Source organism: Podarcis erhardii, assembly GCF_964252035.2.
Source record: "Podarcis erhardii genome assembly, chromosome: 13".
NCBI lineage: Eukaryota > Metazoa > Chordata > Lepidosauria > Squamata > Lacertidae > Podarcis > Podarcis erhardii.
Window position 1 is genome coordinate 51,499,211 of NC_138502.1, and position 19,119 is coordinate 51,518,329.

General features: G+C 41.9%; 1 protein-coding gene across 1 annotated transcript in view; it reads left to right on the forward strand.

The window, feature by feature from the left end:
* Positions 1-567: 567 nt before the first annotated feature.
* Positions 568-19,119, forward strand: part of SLC9A3 (solute carrier family 9 member A3) — a gene marked incomplete at its 3' end in the record, with an annotated part of 109,426 nt that continues 90,874 nt past the window's right edge. The window contains exon 1 of the mRNA XM_081837219.1: positions 568-740. Within this exon, the coding sequence (XP_081693345.1) occupies positions 569-740 (172 nt within the window). The 5' untranslated portion in view covers position 568. The remainder of the gene's footprint in view (positions 741-19,119) is intronic.

Consider the following 19,119-nt stretch of genomic DNA (forward strand, 5'->3'; position numbering starts at 1 on the left):
AAGCGAGAGCGAAGTCCTGGGCCGTGCACTTTCCCCAAAAGAACCTTATACACCCACCTCTCTATAATTATTAAGAAGAGATGTCATTAATCTTTTGCACTTATTTACAAATCAGAACTGAGGGGGAAAGTAGTCATCATAAACCTGCCTAGAGGTTTATCTGACCCCTCCTTCCAATTAAACACCATAAAAAGCACTCCTTCTTCCAAAGGTGCGAAAGAGGTTTAGAGGTTCTCCTAGAGCTAGTAAGATCCTTGCGCCCAGGGCTGCACCTGCCAAAGTGCTGCTTGGCTCCTCAGGAATAAACGGTTGGAGGGAGAGTGCCCCCCACTGGCTGGAGAGCAGGCAGCAGAATTTGAGAGGAAGAACCTGATATTGACATGGTTTCTGACAGCTAGGAGTTCTCAACTGGGCATCCAAGAAAATACAAGCAAAAGTGGGAAGCTAAGCAATACTAAAAGGGATAAATAGCACATTGCGCGCAAGGAGGCAATTTTTAGATAGCAGTTCTTTGATCATGAAGAAAAGGGCATTCGTTTTGCCTTTCCTCATTTTGCTAATAGTGCTGATGTGCCATTCAGAAGGGCTTACTGAAAGAGTTGGTCTCGGAACTGCAAATGAAACCATCAAGGCAACTAACCACAGTGGCGGCTTCCAGATAGTCACCTTTGATTGGCTCCACGTTCATGTGCCTTTCTTCGTTGCTTTCTGGATCCTGGTGGCTTTCTCAGCTATGATTGGTAAGTAATGATGCTTTGGCACTGCTTGGGGGTCATTTGTCTGTTTCAAATGGCATTAGTACTGTATTGTTACCCCAATCTCTGAGCAATGAGACGTTTCACTGGGTAACAGTATGTATGCTGAGTTGTTTTCCTTTCAGTGAGGCCACTGGAGGCTTGCAGTGTTTCTGTGATATAAGGATTATTTGCACATATATACGGGTTCAGCATAAGATGGCGGTTTGTAGCATCAACTCAACTCCAACAGATATTGCTCTCCATGGGGAACTGCCAATGCCATAGCATTTGATTCTCACGGGGGGGGGGGGGATCTGTTTCTCTTTCAGACTAAGTTCCAGTACTGCCCACTTACACCCCCCATACTTACTTCAAATCCCCTCCAGTGAGAACGGGTGGGGAAGGAAATCATGCCCTCTTATGTCAAACAAAATGTCTCTATCCAGGGCTCTTTTTTCAGCCGGAACTCGCTGGAACTCAGTTCTGGCACCTCTCAGGTAGGCACTATTGTCATTATAAGAGAGCGAGGGGGGCGTTCATGATGAGTTCCAACCCCTCTTTTTCTAGAAAAATAGCACTGTCTACAACATACTGCCATAGACTGCATTACAAAAGAAGATGTTTAACAGACTGGCCAGGGCTATTATTTATTATTCTTATGTATTAGATTATATAGCAGCCTTTATCATAAGATCTCAGGGTGGTTCACAAAATAAAACTCAGGATAAAAACAAGAGAATAATTAAAAATAAAACAGCTATTTACTGAACAAACTAGTTTGATCATTTTGGCAGTCCTTCTCTTCTGCAAACCCCAATCTTGCAGCTCGGGAAATCACAGGGCTGGTTCACTGTAAGGTGCTTTAAACTTGTAGGAAAGAGATACAGTATATAAATGTCTTTTTCTTAAAAATAAATAAATACATGTTCGTGTCGGGACATGAGATGAAAGCTGAATTAGCATGTTTTCCATTTCCCAACTGCATGTATGAACACTATTTATTTATCTTTATTTCATTTAGCAGCAAAGATAAGGAGCCAAGCATATCAAACAATGTTGGGCAGGCAATAGAGATAGCAACCGTAGCACCAGGATCATCAGCAGTGCCCTTTCGGTGGTGCAGGAGCTTCCCTGCTTCCCACAGTGGGACTTGTCCATGCACCCACCTGCAGCTCTCCCTTTGTCATCCAAGTGCAAAATCCTCATGCACAACCGCATGCCTACAACCCGCCCCTCAGGATTTGTGGTCTGGAGAACTAAATCAGCTCTGGCTTTAAATGAGGAAACATCTAAGGCCTAGGTCTTACTGTGGGCGTAAACCTGTGTTTTGGTTGTACCCTTTCAGGCTGCACAAGGGGGCTCCCGGGACTGCATGTTCTTCCATCAAAAACTCCAGCACTTAGGTTTACTCTAGTAGTATATATTGTTTACTTTAGTAGTATAAATTAATATATACTAATATAGTATATATATGTTTAGTAGTAGGGACGCGGGTGGTGCTGTGGGTTAAACCACTGAGCCTCTAGGGCTTGTCGATCAGAAGGTTGGCAGTTCGAATCGCCGCGATGGGGTGAGCTCCCGTTGCTCGGTCCCTGCTCCTGCCAACCTAGCAGTTCGAAAGCACGTCAAAGTGCAAGTAGATAAATAGGTACTGCTCCAACGGGAAGGTAAACGGCGTTTCCGTGCGCTGCTCTGGTTTGCCAGAAGCGGCTTAGTCATGCTGGCCACGTGGCTCCCTCAGCCAATAAAGCGAGATGAGCGCCGCAACCCCAGAGTCGGCCACGACTGGACCTAATGGTCAGGGGTCCCTTTACCTTTACCTTATGTTTAGTAGTATATCTTATGTTTACTCTAGCAGTATATATTTTAAGGCTTTTGGGGGGGTATAAACTCAAGTCATTATCAGGTAACTTATGTTTCCTGTCTCCTGAATATTCCATGGTTAGCACAATGTTTTTGGGTGGCTCTGTTAGGAGATGAAAATGCCTTTGGTTCTGCCTGCTGCAGTATCTTTTTCCTTCCAGGTGTACCACCTAAATGTATCCCTTTCAATTTGAGAATAATTTCATACGTAATCTGAGGAGTTTTATAGTGAAGGCAGTCTTGTCTGAAATGTATGTCTTGGTCCCATTTTGACAGATCCAATATTTTCTTTTCTTTCATGTAAAATAAATACTGTTTTGATGTTTGCAGCTGGAGGAAAGCACTGTTTCACAGAGCACAGCATTTCTGTTTTGCTTCCCAGTTCCATGTTCTGAATGCCCCAATGTGTGATGGGATAAAATGGAATAATCTGACCAAACGTACTTTGCGATACAGATTTTTAATAGATTTAACTACAGTGGTACCTCAGTTTAAGAACAGCCCTGTTTACAAATGATTCGGTTTATGAACTCCGCAAAACCAGAAGTAGTGTCCCGGTTTGCGAACTTTACCTCAGTCTAAGAACGGAAGCCGAACGGTGGAAGGGCACTGGTGGTGGGAGGCCTCATTAGGGAAAGTGCGCCTTTGTTTAAGAAAACGTATTTTCAAACAGTAGCTGTTCAATCCTTTTGTGGACATTAAGTAATCTCATTGAGAGCACAGGACTGAAGAAATCCAATGGAAACTAACTTGTCCAGAGTTTCCATATAAGAGCTACATGAACTGACAAATTTATTCTTATGCTCAATATATATTGGATGTTGCATTTGTTTAAAGGTACCGTATTTTTCACCCCATAGGACGCACTTTTCCCCCTCCTAAAATGAAGGGGAAATGTGTGTGCATCCTATGGGGCAAATGCAGGCTTTCGCTGAAGCCTGGAGAGCGAGAGGGGCTGGTGCGCACCGACCCCTCTTGCTCTCCAGGCTTTGCGCAGATCTCCACAAGCCTGGGCTCCCGCGCCTTGCGGAGAGTTGCCTGTTCTGGGGGCTGGGGTCGGGGGAAGCTCGGGCTTCCGCCGCCCCAGCCCCACGCCTGGGGGGGGGAAAAATAATTTTCCCCCTTTATTTCCCCCCCAAAAAACTAGGTGCGCCTTATGGGACGCCTTATGTGTCCTATAGGGTGAAAAAATGTAATTTTATTTTCAAATTTGCTTGTTTTATGCATATTCAGGCAATTCCATGTGTTTTTCAGAGGTTGTTTTTTTTCTCTCTATATATATATTTTTAGGATTTTTTTGGGGGGGTATAAGCTCAAGTCATTATCAGGTGTCTCTTCCCCGCCCCCGCCCCCCGCTACCTCCTAAGGGAGGAATGCCATTCCAGCACCTCCCTTTTCTCAGGTTACCAAACCAATGTGTTAAACAAGTAATCCTTGAGTCTTTTAATCTGTGACAATAGTTATTTCTGAATGCATCAAATTCTTCACAGACAGATGCATATTTCCTGAGGAACTCACCCCTGCGTGGGGGCATTCCATTTCACTGAAACATGCCATGATACAATGTGGAGAGAAAACCATGGGGAGACAGCAGTCTTCTGAAAAACGCCTGTGCCAAAAAACATTCTGTGTTGCTGAATGTTCCCTTGTGTTCTGTAAGGAACATTTTCACAACGAAAAGCAAAATGCTGACCTCTTTCATGCCCTTTTGCTGCTATTTGCAACCTAGTACTCAAAATGGAAGGCAAAAGGGACACAGGGTGGTTTTATTTCAAATTAAGGGTTACACTGAAAAGAAGTGGGGTCATTTTAGAGCTTCCTAAAATATGCAAGGCAGAACCCCAGCTCACTTGGCGCACTAGAACGTCACTGTCTCTAGGCAGAGAAGGCCAAATGGGGAACAAAGGGCACTGAACCTTCTAGAAGATGCTTTTTTTTTTGAGAGCACTATCAGCTGAGAGAATTGGCTTGTTGCCCAAATGATGATGGCTGCCTGAATGTGTTGTGAGTGCAAACTCCTTTGACACCATTTCCCCCCAGCTATTTATTGAAGCTTGTGAGGTTTTGGTCCGTCTTAGTTGGGAAAAGCCATGTTACTCAATGGAAACCAACTGAACACATTACATTAAGTGCATGGCACCACTAAAAAGGGGAACATTTAATTTCACTCTCCCTAATGTACAATAAAGGGACATGGGTGGCACTGTGGGTTAAACCACTGAGCTTAGGGCTGGCCGGTCATAAGGTCGGCGGTTCAAATGAAATACAGTTACTGGATCACACTTGCGTGCATGAAAGTTGGCTCAAGTTACCAGTGTGTATGTGGCCTGGCAGATTCCCTGCAGCCGCTTCTATCCCCCCCCCCCCCATTTTTCTTCTCTCTGTGTGCTTCCTGGAACAAGCAGGAAGCCATGTGGCCATGGCTCGCTGGAAGTGTACTGAATCTCTCTAAAAGGAGATTTTACAGACTGCATTTTTGCTAACCCAAAGATTGTGTGATCCTTTATGTAGGGAAGCCAATTTATTTTTCTTTTTAAGTTGTATGTAACCTTTTCTATCGTTGTTTTACTGCCAGCGGATGGAGACTTGTTTGCTGTAACTTCTGGAAACTCTGTGAGTAAAACATTCATTTATTTGCATAGCTAATTGTCTGTGATTTATTCTAGCCTAAGTATTTTCATGGAGAACATTTGTTTAATGGTGGGTGAGGGCAGTTGCACATGTAACCAACTTTTAATGTGCTTGGAACAATGTGAAAGAGTGGAAGATCTCTCTTCCAAACCTCTCCCTCCAATAATTAACTACTAATTAATTTTGTTCATAAATAGCACCGGCACCAATTACTTTTATTACAGAATGTGGCTTTCTGGCTTTATTTATTTATTGCATTACATACTTATGACTCACTTCCCATTAAATATCCTGAAATGATTTTTTTAAGGCAGCTCAGCACTCCTCTTGTATGAAGCACCTGTGTTAAAAAATAAATATAGCCTGTGCAGGAACTGGGGGCAATGAAGGGGGGAAGGGAAGGTTATGAGGAACCTCTGTTTCCATGCCTTTTGCATTTCCATGCTCTGCCAAAACTGTAACTATTTTTAAAAGCCCCAGAATTCCATAGTTCCTTGCTGGCATTTATTGTGCGCAGGAAGGAGAAGGCGACAAAGCTTGGCAGCAGAAGATGACAGCGTGTTTGCGATTAGCAGCTGCACGCGGCAAATAATGTTTGTGACAACTGCGCAACTCAAAGGATCCCCCGCAAGCACTGTTACATCTGTCCACTAGGTGGCAGCAGGTGCTGAATCTTGAACGAAAGTTCAACTGAGGAATGCAAGAAGCCTATTGCCCCGTCGGAAAAACTCCAAAAACAGAGTGCATGCACACGAAAGCTCATACCAAGAACTGACTTAGTTGGTCTTTAAGGTGCTACTGGAAGGAATTTTTTTGTTCCAAAAACCACATTCAGGATAGGGATGGTGGAATCTGTCAGTTTGGGTTTCTTTTTTCTCGAAACTTAAGATCAGTTCCTCACATTTCCATACCAGTTTGAATTGAAACTTAGCCCTGTTGTGTGGCTAAATTATGTATTTTTCAAGTCAAGCAAACAAGAAACAAAGGTCAGCCCATATGAAAAATATACAAATCCACATTTTGAAAACCAGCTGGTACAAAATAGTTTATAAGCATTTGAATTCTCCTTAATTCTTCAGCAGGCTAAGTGGCAAACAAATGGGTGAGGGAAATAAAATAAAAATAAAGCGGGATGATGTAAGAGCCATGGATCAATCTTAATTATTTGGACACCACTGAAAATTAATCTCCAGTTTTGCTAGCATATAGGCTACCATGTTTTTCTTTATTTCTGCTTTCTGCATAGCTAGAAATCCGTGTGTCGAAGGATCTGGGTACTAGCAGCTGGCTTTTGTGTGTGTGTTTTTAAAGAATCTGAGGTGTGTAACCTGATACCTGTAAATATCTAGCAGAGATTTCCAGAGCAATCCTAACACTGGCAAAAGAGTCATAGAATTTGGGCTACTAGGATGCAAGATTTCTTTAAAGTGCAGAATGGTCACATCCTTGGTTAAGAGGCTAAAAAGGAAAAACAAAATAAAACATTGAACATTACAAAAAGCTTCCCTATACAGGCTTGCCTTCAGACAGCTCAAAGGTCGGATAATTGCATACCCCCCAACATTTCTCCAGTGATAATAGGGACACCCTAAGGAAAAGCAGGACATTCTGGGATCAAATCAGAAACTAGGACGGCTTCTCTAAATCAGGGATGTCCCTGGAAAATAGGGACACTTGGAGGGTCTGCAAATAGTTTAAAATATTTTCCTAGAAATGCGTCCAAGACAAGAAGCTGCCACTAAATTTTGAGTATAAACGCTCTGCAAGTGCTCCTCTAAACCATTAACTCTGGAGCGGAGTACATTGCACAACTATCAGGGAATAAATCTTGATACAAGGCTCTGGCGAGTAAGACCATTATTGGATTGGCCTCATGCTCACGTGCCCAGGCATGGATCCCACACATGCTTAGGCGTGTGAAGAGGGAGTGCCTGAGCACAGGGATGCTTCAGCCGTTCCTTGGGTCTCAGTTCCTGGCCTTTTTCAGGCTACCTTAAGGTCCATAAATAGCAACACCCTAGTGGTCCTGGGCCCTAAGGAAGTTAGATTGGCTTCAACCAGAGCCAGGGCCTTTTCAACACTGGCTCCTGCCTGGTGGAACGCTCTGCCTCATGAGACCAGGGCCCTGCAGGATCTGATTTCTTTCCACAGGGCCTGTAAGACACAGTTGTTCCGCCTGGCCTTTGGCTTGGTATCAATTTGATTCCCTCCCCCTCTTCTTTTTTCCTTTCTCCTCCTGTGATGAAACTCCTATTTGGGGACTTCCCTGGCTTTTTTCTGGCCCATGTAGGACCAGTCTGGAAAGTTAGCCTTGACGTTTTCATCCCCCAAAAAGTTTTTGATTTGAGTTTCCATAGAAATGAGGCTGTATTTTAATGTTTTAATGTTGAATTTTAATCTTGTCTTTAAGTTGTATTTCAATCAGTTTGTTTTTATATCGGGTGTTAGCCGCCCTGAGCCCGGTCTAGGCTGGGGAGGGCGGGGTATAAATAAAATTTACTATTATTATTACTTCCTCATGGCACCCCCCTGGTGGACAAAGCCAGAGGCAAAAGTGTGAAGACCATTGTACAAAAGACTCTATTCCACACAAAAGCACAACTTTGTGCTAGGTGGTCTAGCATTGACTTTACTGCATCTTTTCATTTTTTTGCTGGGGAACCGTTTTGGTCTGCTATACTGCTGTGTTTTGCAATCCTCCACAAGCCATGCAACTTGATAATACTGCAGAGCTGCAGGGCAGCCGGGGTGGGAAGCCACCACTGAAAAGGCTCTTTCTTGTGTTGCTGGGGAGGACACATGGAGCAGGGCTTCCAGTGAGAATTGGGCTGGTGGGCTCATTGCTGTTATTGACATTCATTTCCTGTATCTTTATTTTAGGTCTCCTTATGATTTATGTGGAAATTGTTGTGATTTGGTTGTGTACTTTTTGATATTTTTATTGTTTATGCCTACTTTTGTGATGTTTGTAGTTATGTAGCTTTTTGCATACACACCTTGAGCATGGTTTGACTTTGGAAAGGCCGCACACAAATAAAATGATTGATTGCAAGGTCTGGGTCTGTTTCATATGGAGGAAAGCAGTCCTTGAGGTCTTGGGATCCTGAGCTGCCCTAAGCCTGCATAGGTAAAAGCCCAACATTTTGAGTTGAGTCTGGAAGCTAATTTGTAGCAGAGCAATTGAATTAGGATTGGTGTTATGTGGTCAGACCGTCTCTCCAGGGCGAGCAACTGAGTTCTGCACCGGCTGCAGTTTTCAAACTGTCTTTAAAGGTAGTCCCATCTCTCGACTTCCGGAGGCGGCGCGAAACAGCGATGGCGGTCCTCTTCACTGTCTGAAGAGGGGCTCCGCAGAAAAGGGTCGTTCGCTGCGGCATAGCGACGACCCGTTTGAAAAAACCACGGGCAGAGGGAGCCCGTGGCCGTGGGACTCGGCGGGCGCCAGGAACTCCCCCAGAAGTGTGGAAGGGACCCCGTAAGGGGCTCCGGAGCGCGAAAGGGGGAGCGGCGCTGTGAGTTCATCGCTCTTTCTGCGGGAGGCGAAGCCGCGCAGCTGCTGCTGATGAGCGTCGACCTTTCTTCCTGTGAACATCAATTTGGCAAGTAACATACCCGTGAGTAAAGTGAACTACAATTTGGACTCCAAATATCTTTTTTCCGGGTTTGAAAACGGGTGACGAGTAAAAGGAAGTCCGTCTCCCGATACTGCTTACAAGATCAAAGCAAAAGTACAGAGGAGCGCTGAGGCGCTTAATGGGAACTTTGTAAAGTGGAACTATCGTGCATTTACAGAATTTGCAGTCTTCTTATTTAAAAGACCAAGAGAGACCTTATTTCTGCCTATGGGATTTGTATTTGGGACTTTGCTTTAAGAACGCAAGTCGTCGGGCTGTCAGTATGTAACTGAGCTGTCAAACTGCGGATTATAGTAACAAGATTTTAAGTTGCTACATATATTGAAACTTTAAACGTTTAAAATACTGTTGCAATTACCAGTCTGGCTCCTAGTGGCTTTAGCTTAAAAAGTAAAGGACTCTGCGAATCTTCCTTTTTGTCTTGGAATTACAAACTAAAAAAGAGATTACAGAAACTTTAAATGGCGGAAAAATCTTCTCCTTCCCTGAAATTTTAAGATACTCCCCCTAGGGGATTGTGGAGCTATAGAGGCCTGGGAAACATTTTTTGTTTGGAATTTCTGTGGTTTAATTGTGTGTACTCTGGACTTGCTTTCTCATGGAATAAAGGATAACTTGACCTTGAACAAGAGGCAGGTGTGGAATGAGTGGCACAGGGAAAACAAGAGCAGCCAAAGCTAAAGAAAGAGAAAAAGAAAAAGAAAAAGAAAGGAAGCCTGTGCAACTTGTCCAAACAACTTTAGCTCATCATCGCAGATCATCTGTTCCAACCGTCCTGATAGCACAGGAGGTGGAGGCCGAACAGCCTGCTGAAGAGGACATGGCAACAGGAGGATCTGACACAGTTTTGAAACAAATTTTAGAACAATTAGCAATTTTAAATCAAAAAGTGGACAGTCAATCACTAAAAATAGACCAAGCAACAACTACTATTGGCGTACTTTCTGAAAAGGTCTCTCAGAACACACAGGCAATTGAGAATCTACAAGGAGCTACAGCTGAAAATCATAAATTAGCTGTGGAAGCCTATCAAAAAGCGGAGCAAGCAAGTAAAAAAGTTGATGAGATTAAAGGTGAAATCAAGCCTCTGCAAAGACAGGTAGGGGAACAACAGGCCTACCTGTCGATGGTGGAATTGAGAAACAAGGAGAATAACCTCAGGTTGAGAGCTGTCCCAGAATTGGAGGAAGGCAATTTGGAGGGATTTTTGACACTTTTATTCTCCAAATTTTGGGGAATAGAAGAGGATAAAGACTTTAAAATTGTGACTGCATTTAGACTGGGCAGATCGGTGAAGAAAGACAAGTCCAGAGACTGTTTGGTTATTCTGAAATCAAGAGAAGAAAGAGACAAGATACTAGGCCTACATTTCAAAAAATCTCTAGAGATAGAAGGTAAAAAGGCTGAAATTTACAGAGACATACCCAAATTGTTATTGGATCTTAGAGCCTCATACTTAGAACTGGCAAAGTTGTTGAGAAACAACACAATCCCTTATAGGTGGGAGTTCCCGCAAGGACTATCATTTAGCTATAAAGGAAGGAAAATAAGAATCAGAACACCAGAGGACCAGCAGAAGTTTCTTCACGACAACGGGGAAGACCTCCAGAAAGGAGCAGTTGCGTCTTGGCCACCTCCACCACCAGAAACTAAACAGCCTGGAGCTGGACCATCACTGCCACCGCCGGGAACGGGAGAACTAGACACCCCATTGTAAGGCCTACAAATTGATTCAGGATGTCTCTGCAACTTCTTAGTTGGAATATAAATGGCGGAAATTCTCCAGAAAAAAGAAGGAAAGTATTCCATATATTGAAGAAAGAGCAATTGGACATTATTTGTCTGCAAGAAACACATGTGACAAGGCTTCATCGGAAAGTGCTAATCAATAAAAGGTTAGGCCAAGAATTTATTTCTTCGGACAGAGTTAAGAAAAGAGGAGTAGTGATCTACGCAAAGGAGAGCCTGTCACCGAAATTTCTATTTAAAGATGAACAAGGCAGAATTTTGGCTATTGAAATTCATACACATGGTGAAAAATTTTTGATATTAGGAATCTATGCGCCAAATGATGGAAAATCGGAATTTTTTAAGAAGCTGCATGAGACTTTACTGGATTATCTAGACTATAACAACATCATTATGTTGGGAGATATGAATGGGGTTGTCTCTGTAAATATGGATAAGTCGCAGAGTGCAAATATAACAAAAGAAGGCAGACTACCTAAAACTTTTTTTGAAATGACAGACAATATGGATTTGATTGATATATGGAGAGTCAAGAACCCCCTAGGAAAAGAAGGAACTTTCTTTTCTGAAGCTCATTTGTCATGGACACGAATCGACCAAATATGGACAACTAAAGGACTGGCACCTAAAACTAGAAAAGTGGAAATCTGCCCAAAAACTTGCTCCGACCATAATGCTTTGAAAATGGAATTGAGACTAAACATAACCGGATCCTTCAGATGGAAAATGAATGACACTTTATTCAGAGATCAGGAGATTGTGAAGAAGGCCCAAAAAACTTTAAAAGATTACTTTGAGATAAATCTGAACACTACGGTGGAAAAAAGAACAATCTGGGACGCAAGTAAAGCGGTGATGAGAGGGTTTCTAATACAACAAAACACTGTAAAGAAAAGACTCTGGAATGAAAAGAAGCAGAAGATACTGGAGAGAATAAGTGAAGGAGAAAGAAAATTAAGATCTAGGCCCAAGTCTAAGGAAGTGCTGAGAGAAGTGAAATTTTTCCAGGCCCAATACATGAAACTGATAAATCAAGAAGTGGAGTGGAAAATCAAACAAATGAGACAAAGATCTTTCGATTCAGCAAATAAGTGTGGGAAACTGCTAGCATGGCAGTTGAAAAAAAGACAAAAACTAAATACAGTTACAAATCTAGAGATTGAAGGAAGAATGGTTCAGAAGCCTGAAGAAATTAGGAAATGTTTCCAGAGATATTTCAAAGATCTTTATGCACAAGGGCCGCAGAAAGAATCTGAGATAGATCAATTTATTAAAACTAACGGATTACAAAAAATTTCTCAGGAAATGAGAACAACCCTGAATGTTAAAGTTACACAGCAGGAAATCGAGAGTGCCATACAGAACCTCCAATTAGGCAAATCTCCAGGCCCTGATGGACTTACCTCCAAATATTATAAGGTTTTGAAGGACTATTTGATACAACCCTTGATGGAGGTATGTAACCAGATTATGGAGGGTAAGAAGGCACCAGAAACGTGGAAAGAAGCTTTCATCACATTGATTCCTAAAACAGAAACTGAAAAGACTCAACTTAAGAACTACCGTCCCATCTCACTCCTAAATGTGGATTACAAAATTTTTGCAGACATTTTGGCAAATAGATTTAAAAAAGTACTGAATGAAGTGATTCACAAAGACCAAGCAGGCTTTCTCCCGGGTAGGCATTTGTTTGACAACACGAGAAACATTATTGACATTTTGGAACTCTTACAAACAAATATTAACACTAGAGCGGCGTTAATTTTTATTGATGCGGAGAAAGCCTTTGACAACATTTCTTGGATGTTCATGAAGAAAAATTTGGAAGGGATGGGAGTGGGACGGGGGTTTGAAAATGGTATAGAAGCAATATATTCAGATCAAAAAGCTAAATTGATAGTAAACAATGTGGTGACGGAGGAATTCAATATTGAAAAAGGGACACGACAAGGGTGCCCTCTATCCCCATTATTGTTTATCTCGGTCCTGGAGGTGCTTTTGAATATGATTAGAAGGGACCGGTCAGTTCGGGGCATTGAGGTCGGAGTGAAACAATATAAACTGAAAGCATTTGCAGATGATTTGGTACTAACATTACAGGAGCCAGTTTCTAGCACAAAAAGAGTTTTGGATTTAATATCTGATTATGGTCGGGTGGCGGGATTTAAGTTGAACAAGCAAAAGACTAAGGTCTTAGCTAAGAACCTAACGTCTACAGAAACAGATGAGTTTTTGAAAGAGACAGGATTAAATGTGGTTAAAAAGGTAAAATATCTAGGGGTGCTCTTGACTTCTAAAAACTTGAATTTGTTTAAGGACAACTATGAGAAATGTTGGTCAGAAATCAAAAGGGATTTGGAAACTTGGACAAGACTAAAACTTTCCTTGTTAGGCCGAATAGCAGCTATAAAGATGAATGTTTTGCCGAAAATGTTATTTTTGTTTCAGACCCTGCAGATTGTGGACAAAGTGGTATGCTTCGGAAAGTGGCAGAAGGATATTTCTAAGTTCGTTTGGCAGGGCAAAAAGCCCCGAATTAAGTTTAAAATACTAACAGATGCGAAAGAAAGGGGGGGATTTGCCCTGCCAGACTTGAGGTTATATTATGAATCTGCAGCCTTCTGCTGGTTGAAAGACTGGTTTTTGTTAGAGAACACCGATGTCCTAGATCTGGAAGGGTTCGATAACGCTTTTGGGTGGCATGCGTATTTGTGGTATGACAAGGTTAAAGTTCATAAAATGTTCAAAAACCATATTGTTAGAAGAGCAATCTTTATGGTCTGGACAAAATATAAAGACTTATTGGAGAGCAAAACACCAAGGTGGCTTTCACCGGCAGAGGCCAAGGCACGTAAGAGACTTAACATGGAGGCCTACTGGCCAAAATATTGGGAATTAATTGAAAAAGATGGTGACAATTGGAAGCTGCAGAGTTTTGAAAATGTAAAAAGCAAGGTGCGAGACTGGTTGCATTATGCCCAAATTCGGGAAATTTTCAAAACAGACAAAAAGGTTGGGTTCCAGGTGGAAAAATCGAAATTAGAGACAGAATTGTTAGAACCTAAAGACAAATTACTTTCAAGAATGTATAACTTGCTGCTTAAATGGAATACACAGGATGAGACAGTCAAATCCGCCATGATAAAGTGGGCACAGGATATTGGACATAACATAATGTTTGAGGACTGGGAAAAGTTATGGACCACCGGATTGAAATTCACGGCATGTAGTGCCCTGAAAGAAAATATTATGAAAATGATATACCGGTGGTACATGACCCCAGTCAAGCTTGCTAAGATATATCACCTGTCTGATAATAAATGTTGGAAGTGTAAAGAGGCGGAAGGGACGTTCTTTCATCTCTGGTGGACATGTCCGAAAGTGAAGGCCTTTTGGGAAATGATCTATAATGAGTTAAAAAAGGTATTTAGATATACCTTGCCTAAGAAACCGGAGGCCTTCCTTCTGGGCATTGTAGACCAGAATGTGGTAAAGAAGGACAGAATTTTCTTTATGTATGCTACAACAGCAGCAAGAATTCTCATCGCAAAGTGTTGGAAGACACAAGATTTACCCACACTGGAGGAATGGCAGACGCAGTTGATGGACTATATGGAACTGGCGGAAATGACTGGCAGAATCCGAGACTTGGGAGAAGAAAAAATGGAAGAGGACTGGAAAAAATTTAAGGATTATTTGCAAAAATACTATAAGCTCTATGAATGTTAAGAAAATGCACTTTTTAGGAAATACTAGCCCCAGCAATGGTAATTAGGTGAAATGAAAACTAAGGTACAAGAAAAGAGAGGTGAAATTAAGGAAAATTTTTATTGCATTATGTTTTAACCACAACATATAAGATTATGGTTACAATAACTTTGACTTTGGTAACATGAAATTGAAAGATACAATAAGTAATGAATTGAAAGATACAATAATGAATTGAAAGATACAATAAGTAATGAAATAAGATAATAAATAGTTGAAGACTTCATATTATGAATATTGGGTTACAAATATATTGAAATGGGTAATATGACAAAATGAAAGATACAATAAGTGATGAAATAAGATAACAAAATGCTGAAGTTGGTTTTATAAATAATGCAGATTCGGGAAGATGTGGGGAAGTCCAAAAGATCCTGTAAAAGAAATATGTTTTATGAAACTCTTGTATTTTATTTTTTGTTCTTTTTTTATTCTGTGAAATTAATAAAAATATTTTTTAAAAAAAAATAAAATAAAATAAAGGTAGTCCCATCTCTCTATATCCAGGATGGGTATCTGTATCTATGGAATAGCTTCTGAGGATTTTTGCACTCTGAAAAATCAGGTACCAGAACTGTGGAACTGTTTAGAATATCTGATCGCCACGTTCTCCAGGCACCAGTCAAGGCAGATCAAATCTTTACTCCTCACAGCCTCAGACATGAGTCACTTTCTCTGCCCTTCTTCAGCATCAATAAAACAGAAGAGACATGGCAAGTTCTGAGTGCAGAAATGGTAAGGAGCTCTTTAGAGAGGAAATATAGATGTGATGTCATCCGAAAGGTGTTATAGGCGGATCAACTTCTAACCACATAAACTAGTTGGAAAGTTTTATCACTGCTATTCAGGACTATGTAATTGCTACCAATAACTATCTAAACATATAGAACAAAGGTCAAATGTGCAGAGACTGAAATAGAGAGAGGCCTTAACTACATCGGATCCACGTGTATTTTTCCTCCTTGTTTTTTTTTAAAAGCATTTGCAGAGGCTGCAGCCTCGATCAGCAGACTGATGAGTACGTTGGGGGGGGGATTGCATAACTCTTCTGCTGTTTTTTCTGCTTAAAACCCACCCAGACATAGGGGGCAGGGAGATTTTGAACAACAACAAAAAGATCAGAGGTGAAAGGGTTAATCAGCCTACTGTCGTCCTCATGTCAAGAAGTAGCCTCCTCAACTGCTTTGGATTAAAATCAGGAAAAAATGCAAGAGAACGGAGTGTGACATATAGCAGAACTTGTAATCAGGCATTGCCAACCCTTTTACGCTTGTGGGTGCATTTGGCTATTTAACTGAGCTTCGAGAAACAATAGAGATGAAAGGGAAAGTGGGAAAGAGTGTAATTGTCCCAACTTCCTGCTTTATGTACTTTTCAAGGGAGAGAAAGGTGAGCCCTCTCACTTCCTCATGACCAAGAGGGCGGTGAGCAGACACCTGGAGAAGAGCTCTGTGGAGCCACCGTGCTCAAGGCCCTGTCTCACCAAATATATACTAAATTTGAGTTAATTCAAAGAATACACAAACACCATTATTCAAAGAATACACACACACCATTATTAGGAAGGTTAATTCATGTGCACTTCAAAAAAAAGCATAGGTGAAGAGGCATCTGCTCCATTAACATTTGTGAGCTGTTGGGTTTTGTTTTGTTTTTTAAAAGGGATACAGTTGTTAAAATGCTGTTGTTTCTGAACCCATTTGGTTTCTGTCAGAATTTTTTAATGTTTTAATTTTTTCCATTGCTTTGAGGACCGTGTGATGGGAAAGCCATGTATAAATTTAAATATAAGTAAAAGTATTTACTGGTTATTATTAATTCTGCGGTCTAATTTAAAGTGTCTTAGCTTGTCATTGGCCTTTTTATCTCCACTGGCTTTATGGTTCAGTACTTTGACCCTCTTCCTACATGGGAATAGTACAGGGGGCCACCATTTTAGGCACATCCAACTGACACGTGATCACTGACGCACAGGCACTTTTGGACCTGGAAGAAGGCAGGATGGGGGCAGAACGGGGGGGGGGGAGCTGGGGTGGATTGATAGGGCAGGGCGCGCTTATATGCAGTCCGCCAATGTGTGCAAGGGCCAGGAATGGATCCCCGGAGCAAAATGGTTTCTGCCTGTATACAAAAGAAAAAGCTGGTAATGGAAGTAACTTGTATGGGTTTCCAGAAAAAGATTTTAGCTGGAGTGGCTGGTTTTAGGGAAGCTCCTTTCACTATCAGTTATTTTGTACATCTTACATGCTCTCACAAAGCCTATGGCATCTCAAAAGCTTTTCTGTGGCCCATGTATTTGTTGAAAGCATCAACCTGTTCTTGTTGTTTGCATGTCGAGACCCCGCAGCCACCCCCTCGTTGGAAATAACTCACACAAGGACACAGATATTAGGTTTATGTTATTGGGCAAATTTTGGCCGCAACTTTATTGAAATTACAGAATGTGAGCGGTATTGCCTTAGGTATTGATTGGACCTGACTATATCTGACTCCTGCCCATTGTACAGGAAGTCCAGTAAGGGTAAGCCACCAGTAGGGGGAGCCCTGACGATGTGAACCAAATCAAGCTCCCCCTGGTGTTCCCGTCGGGGTCGTGTCAAGGCCTTAGCCCCCCAGCTGGGCTTCAGACTAGATCAACACCCCCAGATTCCTTTAATGGAATACCCTTAAGCATGGTGGCGCAGGTGATGGCCACCCCCACCCCCACAAAGAGGAAGTCCTCTGGCTCGCTCCTCCGTTTAAACGGCCCCGGCCATGCCCCCCCCCGGCCAGCGGATTGGCTGACCAGGCTCTGACGTGGCCGGGATCCCCCAGGCAATGGGGGACAAAGTCCCCCGCCCCCGGTGGGGAGTGGGTGGCCACACGGTCCACCATAACTCCTCCCCACTGGGAGGTGGAGCAGATTTTTAATAACATTTCTTTTTAGTTTTGGCTGACCACAATGTTTTCTGGTGCTCCATCATTGACTTGAAGTGATTCTGTTATGTTTCTGGTGAGGAAACCCCCCTCTAAATTGGCAGCCATTTACTTTGCTTTTACATCCATTTTCAGATTGCTTTCGGGGCTTGTGAGAGCAATTGTGTGTTGTTTGGCATGTGGAAGTGCACATTCTTGCTCCTAAACCAGTGCTACACCGAAGCGCTGTCGTTTCTGTGTATGCAATGCATATTGATGTTTAGCCCCCTAAGTATTCCAACAATGTGGGGTGTTTCTGGACTGTGCTAAAAGTGTATTTGTACACTTCCTGGAAACCTGCCCCTTTCCTGCCCACTTTTTAATATTTTTAATTTTTTTGCCATGTGCATAAAGTGGAATGTGCACAAGTTAAATGTCCATAAATTCTGGGTTTACTGTATAACGCCAGACAAATCCTGCACAGTAATCTCTGAACAGTTATGCAGACAAGCATTTCCAGCTTACGTTAAATTTTCATATGAACGTCAGACTTTAATGTAGGAAGAAGTTCATAACCTTCCAGCCTTTAACACGAGTTTATAGAAGCATATTGACAGATTGTGCACCTGAAATTGATGGTCTCTGCGTAAGCCAATGCTGCATGTGAGAATTGGCAATGTGTACCCAGCTCCTACAAAACATTTTACAAGTTCTTTATTGGTTTCTGAAACTAAAGCTCCATCACTTTACTGTGCTTTGGGTTGTTCCTGCCTATGCAAAGCCAACATTCATTTTATCTGTCTTATCACTGCAACTTCTGGCTAGGATCATAGCTGTCAACTTTCCCCTTTTCTTGTGAGGAATCCTATTTAGAATAAGGGAATTTCCCTTTAAAAAAAGGGAAACGTTGACAGCTATGGCTAGGATTAAGGCTGGCGCTTTTCTAAATTGGTTGCACAGAATTCCATTAGTCTAAAATAGTATATTGGACTCAGGCTGCTCATCTGAAGGTCTGTACTATTGTCTGGAACCAGGGCTGCCAACTTATTTTCTGGCAAGGTCCTCCTGTGCCTTTATTACCTTCAAGGCAAGCAGAAATTAAACAGCTGGATGTTTTCCTAATGTGGAGAACTTTGCTTTCCTCTTCTGCTACTGTTACAGAGTGCAGGAGCCCTGCTAGAAAGGAGGATTGCCATCTTCTTTTGTAACATGATTGCGAGAGAACTTCCGTCACATATATGAACATACAGCCTAGGTATGGAAATAGGTGTTCCCTTTGCTTATAAGACTTGACCCTTGTTTGAATTCCTGAAATGAATAAATTATTATGATCCCTGAATTAAAGAGATTGTTGATTATTTTAACAAGTTGCTCTGAGGAATGGAGGGAACTTTGACACTTCTTCCGATTTGTGATCTATTCTAACTATGAGCCCTTGAAGATAACTGTCTTAAAAGGCCAAAATGCACACACAACTTTCAAACAACCAGTGCTGTCAACAGTACACTGACTCTCTTGCAGTTTCCATTAGGGAATGCCTGCATCTGAACTCTTCTTTTGTGTTCTATGCAGACATAGAACATCATCATCTACCCCAAGTAAGGATGAAGTGTTTACCAAAAGGTTAGGGGGCAATTTCTATATTTTAAAAAATTCCCGCAATGATCCATTGAAATGTTTTTAATATCCCAGAAAGTATTGCCAATGGATTTTCCCATTGGTAGAGCAACAGCAGCGAGAAGGCACACCTGTGTACGGATGGGATCATTAAGATTGCTCTATAAGGTGTGTGGGTTCTTCAAGGACAGAAATTGTTTACTATTTTGCTTCTTTTTTAAAAA